This window comes from Mizuhopecten yessoensis, unplaced genomic scaffold (assembly GCF_002113885.1).
Source record: "Mizuhopecten yessoensis strain PY_sf001 unplaced genomic scaffold, ASM211388v2 scaffold1405, whole genome shotgun sequence".
Lineage (NCBI taxonomy): Eukaryota > Metazoa > Mollusca > Bivalvia > Pectinida > Pectinidae > Mizuhopecten > Mizuhopecten yessoensis.
The window spans coordinates 1,051,881-1,064,475 of NW_018404030.1; the positions used below are offsets into that span (position 1 = coordinate 1,051,881).

General features: G+C 34.7%; 1 protein-coding gene across 1 annotated transcript in view; it reads left to right on the forward strand.

Moving 5' to 3' along the window:
• LOC110461678 (heat shock 70 kDa protein 12A-like) overlaps positions 1-12,595 on the forward strand; it is a 40,781-nt gene that overhangs the window by 10,869 nt on the left and 17,317 nt on the right. Inside the window, exons 2-5 of the mRNA XM_021515273.1 lie at positions 1,886-2,088; positions 2,315-2,414; positions 4,455-4,679; positions 11,337-11,532. Coding sequence (XP_021370948.1) covers positions 1,886-2,088; positions 2,315-2,414; positions 4,455-4,679; positions 11,337-11,532 — 724 coding nt within the window. The remainder of the gene's footprint in view (positions 1-1,885; positions 2,089-2,314; positions 2,415-4,454; positions 4,680-11,336; positions 11,533-12,595) is intronic.

Sequence of the window (12,595 nt, forward strand, 5' to 3'; positions counted from 1 at the left end):
TACCGGAGATAGTGTAGTGAACTGGACATAACACAACAGATAATGTAATGCACTGAACATAATACCGGAGATAGTGTAGTGAACTGGACATAACACTGTAGATAATGTAATTCACTTGACAAAACAGGGTAGATAATGTAGTATATTGAACAATACACAACCGATGATGTAGTGAACTGGACATACCATCGTAGATAATGTAGTGAACTGGACATAACACCGTAGATAAAGTAGTGACCTGGACATAACACCGTAGATAATGTAGTGCACTGGACATAACACCGTCGATAATGTAGTGCACTGGACATAATACCGAAGATAATGTAGTACACTGGACATAACACCGTAGATAATGTAGTGCACTGGACATCATACCGTAGATAATGTAGTGCACTGGACATAACACCGTCGATAATGTAGTGCACTGGACATAATACCGAAGATAATGTAGTACACTGGACATAACACCGAAGATAATTTAGTGAACTGGACATTACAAAACAGATAATGTAATGCACTGGACATAACACCAGAGATAATGTAATACACTGGACATAATACCTTAGATAATGTAGTGAACTGGACATAACACCGGAGATAATGTAATACACTGGACATAATACCGTAGATAATGGGTTCACTGGACATAACACCATAGATAATGTAATGCTGTAGATAATGTAGTGCACTAGACATAACACCGTAGATAATAAAGTGAACTGGACAAAACACCGTAGATAATGTAATCCACTGGAAAACACTGTAGATAAAGCAGTGCACTGGACATAACACCGTAGATAACAACTGGACATAACACCGTAGATAATGTAGTGAACTGGGCATAACACCGTAGATATGTAGTGCACTGGACATAACACCGTAGATAATGTAATGCACTGGACATAACACCGTAGATATGTAGTGCACTGGACATAACACCAGAGATAATGTAATGCACTGGACATAACACCGTATATAATGTAGTGCACTAGACATAACACCGTATATAACAACTGGGCATAATACCGAAGATAATGTAGTGCACTGGACATAACACCGTAGATATGTAGTGCACTGGACATAACACCGTAGATAATGTAATGCACTGGACATAACACCGTAGATAATGTAGTGAACTGGACATAACACCGTAGATAATGTAGTAGACTGGACATAACACCGTAGATAGGAACTGGACATAACACCGTAGATAATATTGTACACTGGACATAACACCGTAGATAATGTAGTGCACTGGACAAAACACCTTAGATAATGTAGTGAACTGGACATCATACCGTAGATAATTTAGTGAACTGGACACCGTAGATAATGTAGTGCACTAGGCATAACACCGTAGATAGTGTAGTGCACTTGACATAACACCGTAGATTATGTAGTGCACTGGACATAACACCGAAGATAATTTAGTGAACTGGACATAACACCGTAGATAATGTAGAACACTGGACATAGCACCGAAGATAATTGAGTAAACTGGACATAACATCGTAGATAATGTAGTGAACTGGACATAACACCGTAGATAATGTAGTACACTGGACATAACACCGAAAATAATTGAGTAAACTGGACATAAGACCGTAGATAATGTAGTGACCTGGACATAACATCTTCATGTTTAGGTCTCTACATCTTCTACTGTTGCTGTCATTTCCTGATTGAGTTCACAAAGGTCAATTTGTGCCTTGGGCTGATTTTCCTGACCAAGGGACAGCCACCGTATCACTGTTTACCTGCCGGACAGAGATGTTTAAATTTACATGGGATTAAGTTTGCATTTATAAAATTGATTTATTTCACACAAGTTGACCAATATATGGTAAAGCTCATCATATTCACAGTATGTTTTTGTATGTTTAAGGAGCCATATCAGAACGATCGGTTTTTGGTTGTCGCAATAGACTTTGGAACGACATACACCGGATACGCTTTCTCTTTCCGGCATGAATATTCCAGGGATCGTCTCAAAATATCAACGAACATGTGGACGAACAGTGCGGGGCTGTCTGAGAAGGCACCGACAGCCGTGCTTTTGGACAAGAACCAGCAACTTGTCTCTTTCGGGTAAAACTAGGATCATATAAAACTAACAATATTTTTGTCTATTAAAATATCTAATCCCTAATCAGATAATAACAGGAGAGTAAAAGATAGTCCGTAATGTATCCAGGTTAATTCCGACCTGATGTAGTGGTAAGTAGGTGTCGTTGGTGCACGGTGAAATTATTAGACAGGAGAAGTTTGTGACTCGTCCTAGTTAAAGCTGAATAAGTTTTAATGTAATTTTCAGTTACGATGCTTTACGAGACTACGCAGACCTAACGGAAGCCAACAAACAGACTAAATTCTTCCTCTTCAGCCGCTTCAAGATGTCACTCTATACCGATCAGGTAGGTGGCAATGATCTAGTCACATGCTCAATGACAAGCTGTTACGAGGCTGTTGTCTATAAATCGACTTGTTATTATACATATTACATGTAAAGGGATACAGTTTATAATAGAAGCATGTTCTCTTAGCTGCAATTGACATATGTCTTTCACGCAGTCACAAGTTTAACGCGAACTGCAAATATCATCAGGGCGACCATTTTCCAGTTCTACTGTCAAACATTTTAACTTAGTCTGTAGACTTATGAAAAGGGTTTGTGCAAAATAATTCAAATAATGGATTTCTACTAAGAGAACCTAATTTGTTAAGTTATTGATAAGTGTACATAGAAATACATGTGATCGATAAGTATAAATAGAAATACATGTGATCGATAGGTACAAACAAAAATACATGTGATCGATAAGTATAAACAAAAATACATGTGATCGATAAGTATAAATAAAACTACGTGTGATCGATAAGTATAAACAAAAATACATGTGATCGATAGGTATAAATTAAAATACATGTGATCGATCAGTATAAACAAAAAAACGTGTGATCGATAAGTATAAATAAAACTACGTGTGATCGATAAGTATAAAGAAAAATACATGTGATCGATAGGTATAAATTAAAATACATGTGATCGATCAGTATAAACAAAAAAACTTGTGATCGATAAGTATAAATAAAACTACGTGTGATCGATAAGTATAAAGAAAAATACATGTGATCGATAGGTATAAATTAAAATACATGTGATCGATCAGTCTAAACAAAAAAACGTGTGATCGATAAGTATAAATAAAGCTACGTGTGATCGATAAGTATAAATAAAAATACATGTGATCGATCAGTATGAACAAAAATACTTGTGACCGATAAGTATCATAAAAACTACATGTGATCGATCAGTATTGAACAAAAATTCTTGTGATCGATAAGTATCATAAAAACTACGTGTGATCGATAAGAATAAATAAAAATACATGTGATCGATAAGTATAAATAAAAATACATGTGATCGATCAGTATAACAAAAATACTTGTGACCGATAAGTATCATAAAAACTACATGTGATCGATCAGTATTGAACAAAAATACTTGTGATCGATAAGTATCATAAAAACTACGTGTGATCGATAAGAATAAATAAAAATACATGTGATCGATAAGCATAAAAATAAATACATGTGATCGATCAGTATAAATTAAAATACATGTTATCGATCAGTATAAACAAAAATACGTGTGATCGATAAGTATAAATAAAAATACATGTGATCGATAAGCATAAAAATAAATACATGTGATCGATCAGTATAAATTAAAATACATGTGATCGATCAGTATAAACAAAAATACGTGTGATCGATAAGTATAAATAAAAATACATGTGATCGATCAGTATAAACAAAAATTCGTGTGATCGATAAGTATAAATAAAACTACGTATGATCGATAAGTATAAATAAAAATACATGTGATCGATAAGCATAAAAATAAATACATGTGATCGATCAGTATAAATTAAAATACATGTGATCGATCAGTATAAACAAAAATACGTGTGATCGATAAGTATAAATAAAACTACGTGTGATCGATAAGGATAAATAAAAATACATGTGATCGATAAGCATAAATAAAAATACATGTGATCGATCAGTATAAACAAAAATACTTGTGGCCGATAAGTATCATAAAAACTACATGTGATCGATAAGTATAAACAAAAATACATGTGATCGATAGGTATAAACAAAAAAACATGTGATCGATAAGTATAAATAAAAATACATGTGATCGATAGGTATAAACAAAAATACATGTGATCGATAAGTATAAATAAAAATACGTGTGATCGATAGGTATAAACAAAAATACATGTGCAGTGTTGGTGTTAATCACTTCGAAGGTGGTACCGGTCTTATCCCATTCAATTGAGAGTATTAAAATATAGCAGTTTTCGATTAAATAAAAGAGTTTAAAGCATTGCTGATCTGGTAGTGTTTTGTAGCATTTCATTCTCATCTTGTATCCGTAATGACAGAATCTCAGAGCTAACTCGATGCTGACTGACATACGTGGAAAACATGTCCCGGCGATAGTGGTCTTCTCAGCGGTGATCACTTATCTACGAGCCCACGCCCTTGACCGCATCAGAGGAATCGATAACCAAATGAGTCTGGAAGGAAAGCACGTGCATTGGGTGGTAACGGTCCCCGCTATTTGGAACGATAAGGCAAAGCAGTTCATGAGGAGGGCTGCGGAAAAGGTAAAAGAAACTGTCCATTTCGTGTACACGTTCGTAGGTGGCGACTTAGTTTACATAGGTTCAGAATGTACATGTATTACTTGTTAGGAATACTTAGACTTGCTGGTAAATAACTGTTGCTGATGGTCAAAATGTTAAAAAGACATAACTATAGATTTGATGAAGATCGAAACACGGGATGTCTATCCATGAAATGATCTTTGATATGTTCTTGAGCGGAGGATCGCTTTGATGTTTCTTTATTCGTTACCTCTTTGTGTTCTATTAGCACCCAGCTTGATATTGATCCTGAACAGAAATCAGCACATGTACTAATTTGACCCCTTCAATCATCATTGTGTTTTGAGTGTGAATTTGCTCAGTGGCTAACACGGTAGGTAAAAGACAAATAATTCTAGCTGCCGTTCTGATTCTCTATGAACTGCGATCAAGAGGTTATATGAATAACGAATTGTGACTCTGTCATATCCAGTATCTATTTCGAATTTTACCTTGTGATGTGCAGGTGTACAGTTGATGATGTCTCCTTGGAGATGTTTACACCTAGACTCAAAATCTTGCCGTTCTCTCCCTCTTTTTACGTTGTACACCACAATACTTTTCCAAGCATTGACCATGACTCTGTTGTTACATTAAACTTGTGAACGACGTTCAGTGAAATCCGTCAGTGGTTTGTCGGACAGCAACGCAATATTAGTATTTCCTCCCACACAGGTTATGTCTCTCCTAAGCAAGGTGTATTTGAATCTGACGTATGGTGTCTTTTCTATAAATATACAGAGCATTGTTGATGTCAGTTGGCATTTCGCCCTCTCGCCACTGCTGATGGGCTGCCGTAGAATTCTGGCTTGCATTAGCAATGTCAAGTGTCTATCTATTTCTTTCCTTTCCAGATGTCTTGTTACCTAGAGAGCTAGGTCATCTGATCTCTGTTGTCTTTCGCAGGCCTGTATTGTTTGTTGACTATGTAGTATATTTTTCTTTATGTTTGTAGTGGCAGATTAATTTGTACTTTGTTTAGATGTGACATAGCGTGTGATCATGTCGCTGTATGTGGTGGTATTAACAGATTGTGTAAGCCAGACTGGTTGGTTTGGTATTGGAAGTCGGTGACTCGGCTTGTGAGGCTTATGGTGTCGTTCCTTTTCTGAATAGATGCTGAGTTGAACTGTTTCCTCTTTCTGTGGTTTTTCCCGTGTGCCTTCCAATATGCTATTTGTTGTGAGTGGTCCCCATCCTGCTACTGTGAGGAAGGGGAGGTTTGTTTTCTGATTTCTCTGCTGCATTACATATGTGGTCAAGGAATAACGAAGTAGGTGGTGGCTAGCGTTGTGTATTTGTGCTGCTTTCGGTGTCGACTTGATGCCGCATGAATTGTCTTTTTTCATTGCAAGTTAAATTTCAACTCCATTAAACCCATTTCCATGTCCAATTGGCCACCGTACTGGTTGCTGCCTAGGCTATTGTGGAAGCATCTCTTCTGTTGTAGTGTTGTATCTTGTGCCATTAGTATTAGATAGTGTGTTTTCGGTCTTCGTCTAACCGGATCATTCCCTCTTTACATTCTGCAAATTATCTGTCATTGTTGTCAAACAAATTAAAGTTTTTTTCTCATTGTATCTCCCTGGCGTTTGTTTTGTTTTCCTATAGGATTGAAATCTTTGCACCTACGCCTTGCTCTGGTAACAAAGGTTGATTACGTGTATTCTGATATACTGCGAGGAACTCCTTAGTAAAATCTGCAGTTGTGGAATCCTTTTGTATTCCTCTCACCCTGTTATCTCTGTCACTATCTATGACTGTGGCTTCACTTTCAGCTTTGATAAGTCCTATTTCATAATTTCAGCTTGTTGAGTCTATTTTCTGTTGGATAGCATGTGCAGCTTAGTGACTAAACCTTCTACACTATTGTACAGCACAACACCCATGCTACCATCTGTTGTGCCCTTGTCGAGGAGTATTTTTTACCATATCCACAAGACCTCTCACTAGTGTGCGAGATGTTGTTTGACAAACGGGTTTCGTCTGGATTGTAGATTGTACAAACGTAGTCGTGGGTATGTTCAATGTCTTTCACTTTGTATCCACCTTCTGATCAAAGAATTGTCGATGTGTCTGTGCGGGTATATCCCCAACATACATAGCTTGTTCCTCTAGTGTTGTACAAATCATCTCTCCAGTAATAAAATCATCTCTCCCGTACTAAAATCATCTCTTAAGTACTTAAATCATCTCTCCAGTACTAAAATCATCTCTTAAGTACTAAAATCATCTCTTAAGTACTTAAATAATCTCTCCAGGACTATAGTCATTTCTCCAGTACTAAAACCATCTCTCCTTTTTATGTCTTCAAAGAGGCGTTTGACAGTGTGGATTGAGTGTCATTATGTAAGAGACCATCAGATGTGGTCATCAGCAGGCCGTGTGTGTAACGCCATAGTTTCAATTTACAGATATCAGATGTTGTGTTCGTATTGATGGTCGATATACTTAGTGGTTTAATGTGCGGTTTATAACTAGACTGACCATTGTTACCACTTATGCTTAGTCTTTATATTAAAGACCTTGTTACATTTCTCAATAGTTTCAACGCTGGCATAGGTATTAGTGGTAAGCAAATCAGTGCCTTAATTTATGCAGATGATCTAGTGTTTTAGCTAGAAGTGAAGAGAACTTGTAGATCTTCTTCTCAATAATCTAAATACAAGCAGCATTACAAATATGATGTATAATAATTCTACAAAGTCAAGTGTTCCTGAACTAAATCTACACCTAGGACATAAAAGTGTTTTGTGTGTGGAAATGTGAGTTAACAGTTATGCGATCGGTACATATACCTTGAAATAACTTTTTCATAACAATTACATTGTTATGTAACAGCAAAATGTGTTGCTATATCTGCAAATCGATCTCTGGGCTTACTAATTGCGAATAGTAAGGCAATGGGTGGACTTCCTTATAAAACATATATTGAATTTATTGTACGATGCCACTGTTTGGCCTATAGTACATGATGGTGCTGCTATCTGGGGTAGTATGCAGCATAAATGTAGCTGCATCTTTGCGTTGCAAAGTAAAGCAGTACGGTTTTACCTAGTGCCGCAATGGTATGGGATTGACACCAGTACTTATCAGAAAATGGTCAGCTGTCTTTCATAAGTGGAGCCGTTTTTTAAATGACATACCAGATGCCTGGTTAAGAGTAGGGTTGTCGATTATGGTAACTGGTTCCTCAAACAATGGTCCGATCGAGTAACCGGTTAATCGGTCAATTTGGTAATCAATCAATTCACAACAACAAACTCAGTGTACGCTCTTTTTAAAACGTATTTACACCACAAACATACATGTATATATTAACTAGCATGATGCATTGTAGTTTACTCGCGTTTTTCAAACTAAACGCAGGAAATAGTTTCACGTATTCTGCAACAAATATTGGAATACAATAAGGCGGGAATCAATTATCTGTACTCGAAATCATATGCGGATATTGTTCTTCAGAACATAATTTGATCGGCAAACGTTTTAAGATATGCTTGCTCATACAATTTTACATTCTGGCATCCTTTAAAATGTGTTCAGATTTTTTAACATGTATTTACAAAAACAACACTTACATGTAAGCCTTAACATGTATTTACAATAGAGTACAAAAACAACACTTACATGTAAGCCTTAACATGTATTTACAACAGAGTACAAAAACAACAATGTACAAGTAAGTCTCAACATGTATTTATAATAGAGTACAAAAACTACCCTTGCATGTAAGCCTTAACATGTATTTACAACAGAGTACAAAAACAACACTTACATGTAAGCCTTAACATGTATTTACAATACAGTACAAAAACCAGACTTACATGTAAGCCTTAACATGTATTTATAAAAGAGTACAAAAACAACACTTACATGTAAGCCTTAACATGTATTTATAAAAGAGTACAAAAACTACACTTACATGTAAGCCTTAACATGTATTTACAAAAACAACACTTACATGTCAGCCTTAACATGTATTTACAATACAGTACAAAAACTACACTTACATGTAAGCCTTAACATGTATTTATATTAGAGTACAAAAACAACACTTACATGTAAGCCTTAACATGTATTTACAAAAACAATACTTACATGTAAGCCTTAACATGTATTTACAATACCGTACAAAAACTACACTTACATGTAAGCCTTAACACGTATTTACAATAGAGTACAAAAACAACACTTACATGTAAGCCTTAACACGTATTTACAATAGAGTACAAAAACAACACTTACATGTAAGCCTTAACATGTATTTACAACAGAGTACAAAAATAAGACTTACATGTAAGCCTTAACATGTATTTACAACAGAGTACAAAAACAAGACTTACATGTAAGCCTTAACGTGTGTTTACAACAGAGTACAAAAACAACACTTACAAGTAAGCCTTAACATGTATTTACAATAGAGTACAAAAACAACACTTACATGTAAATGATGTATTTACAACAGAGTACAAAAACATCATTTACATGTAAGCCTTAACATGTTTTTACAATACAGTACAAGAACAACACTTACACGTAAGCCTTAACATGTATTTACAACAGAGTACAAAAACAACACTTACAAGTAAGCCTTAACATGTATTTACAATAGAGTACAAAAACAACACTTTCATGTAAGCCTGAACATGTATTTATAATAGAGTACACAAACAACACTTACACGTAAGCCTTAACATGTTTTTACAATAGAATACAAAAACAACACTTACAAGTAAGCCTTAACATGTATTTACAATAGAGTACACAAACAACACTTACATGTAAGCCTTAACATGTATTTACAATAGAATACAAAAACACACTTACATGTAAGCCTTAACATGTATTTATAATAGAGTACAAAAACAACACTTACAAGTAAGCCTTAACATGTATTTATAATAGAGTACAAAAACAATACTTACAAGTAAGCCTTAACATGTATTTACAACAGAGTACAAAAACAACACTTACATGTAAGCCTTAACATGTATTAACAATACTGTACAAAAACAATACTTTCATGTAAGCCTTAACATCTATTTACAATACTGTACAAAAACAACACTTACATGTAAGCCTTAACATGTATTTACAACAGAGTACAAAAACAACACTTACATGTAAGCCTTAACATGTATTTACAACAGAGTACAAAAACAACACTTACAAGTAAGCCTTAACATGTATTTACAACAGAGTACAAAGACAATACTGACATGTAAGCCTTAACATGTATTAACAATACTGTACAAAAACAATACTTTCATGTAAGCCTTAACATGTATTTACAATACTGTACAAAAACAACACTTACATGTAAGCCTTAACATGTATTTACAATAGAGTACAAAAACAACACTTACATGTAAGCCTTAACATGTATTTACAATAGAGTACAAAAACAACACTTACATGTAAGCCTTAACATGTATTTACAATAGAGTACAAAAACAACACTTACATGTAAGCCTTAACATGTATTTACAATAGAGTACAAAAACAGCACTTACATGTAAGCCTTAACATGTATTAACAATACTGTACAAAAATAACACTTACATGTAAGCCTTAACATGTATTTACAATACTGTACAAAAACAACATTTACACGTAAGCCTGAACACTATTTTATTACAAAACTTTTCGACTTTAGTCGCATCTATAGATCATGTATAAGTCTAAGCCAGGGAAACATGGGGCTCCCCAAAGGGGAAAGTAAATGTCTGACTATTCTGTTGATGATTTTGGTAACTGGTTTGTGATCTTCCAACCGACTATTGATTTATAAATATATATAAAAGTGCCCTATATAATTCACATTTGATACAATGACCTTGACTCTTAACAAATATCTTTAACAGGACTTGCTCTTAATCATGTTGTTTGCATGAAACATATGTTGAGATTTTGTCCTACATTTGTCACATTGCGAGACCTTGATCTTCACCTAATTAAGATAATAACATTAAAGGCTTAGAAGTTCGTCCCGGCCAAGATCTATCGAATGTATAGATGCATGAATACAGTACAATTAAGGTTGCGGGGTTATGGTTATTGTGGAAAAAAGTCCCAAAAAGTTTTATTATTGATATAGACCTTGACCTTGATTTCATGTCCTTGATATTGCATTTATTTTGAGAGCTTGGTGTCCCTTTTGTAAGACCTAGATGTCCTCTATCGCATACTGGAATATGAACGTAACATCTGTTATATATCTCGAAATGGAAGCCCTATTGAGCATAGCTAAAACATTAAGATCCCACCCGATTAGATATAAAAAAAAGTTGAATTTGTGAAATTCTGTTTTGTCAGTGTTGCGGTTAATTTTTACTTGTGAACTCAACCAGGTATTCCCAGTAAATACATTCAAATTCGTAGACTGTCTTTAATTTGTGTCAAAATTTCGTTTCCCAATCAAAGCAGCAGCTTGAAATACATATTCGCCCGTCTTCAATGCTAGCCTGTCTTCAAAAATAGTTAATTTGTGACGTCATCATGTTTCTAACAACACTTCAGCACAAAAAAGGTCGATCGTCTTAAAGAATTCAATGATTGTGTTTCTGTGCTGTACAATTCTGCACAAGGTTGACGGTCGTATTTGTCTTTTGGCAGGCTGGAATAGAGGCTGATAGACTCACCTTGGCCCTGGAGCCCGAGGCCGCCTCCTTGTATTGTCGGTATGTCCCGGTCTATAATCGCAGGGCCATCCATCAAAGCACCGAGGACCTCACTCGTCCAGGGGCGGATACGCCTGATAACTTTGACAACTTCGGAGCAGGGACTACGTATATGATCCTTGACTTAGGAGGTAACGTTTATCTTCTTCTTCTGTTCAATCGGCTATTAAAAACGGCACATTTTAAAAAACACATCATTATTGCTTTCAAATCAACTCTGTTTTCTCCATTCTACCTTTTCCTGATTACAACACTTTTATAATATATACTTCTCTGTATACTACACTTTATTACTATACAATACTCTATATACAACACTGTATTACTATACACTACTCTGTATAGTAATAAAGTGAAGTATACAGAGTAGTTTATAGTAATAAAGTGTAGTATACAGAGAAGTATATATTATAAAAGTGTTGTAATCAGGAAAAGGTAGAATGGAGAAAACAGAATTGATTTGAAAGCAATAATGATGTGTTTTTTAAAATGGGCCGTTTTTAATAGCCGATTGAACAGAAGAAGAAGATAAACGTTACCTCCTAAGTCAAGGATGTTATATAGTGTAGTACACAGAGTAGTTTATAGTAATAAAGTGTAGTATACAGAGTCCTGTATAGTAATATAGTGTTGTATATAAAGTAGTGTATATTAATAAAGTTAAGTATACAGAGTATTGTATAGTAATAAAGTTAAGTATACAGAGTATTGTATAGTAATATAGTGTTGTATATAGAGTAGTCTATAGTTATACACTACTCTGTATACAACACTATATTTCTATACCCTACTCTGTATACTTCACTATATTACTACACACTACTCTGTATACCACACTGTATAATTATACACTACTCTGTATACAACACTATATTACTATCCACTTCTCTGTATACTTCACTATATTACTATACACTACTGTGTATACTACACTTTATTACTATACAATACTCTATATACAACACTATATAACTATACACTACTCTGTATACAACACTATATAACTATAGACTACTCTATATACAACACTATATTACTATACAATACTCTGTATACTTAACTTTATTACTATACAATACTCTATATACAACACTATATTACTATACACTACTCTGTATACTTCACTATATTACTATACACTACTCTGTATACCACACTGTATAACTATACACTACTCTGTATACAACACTATAT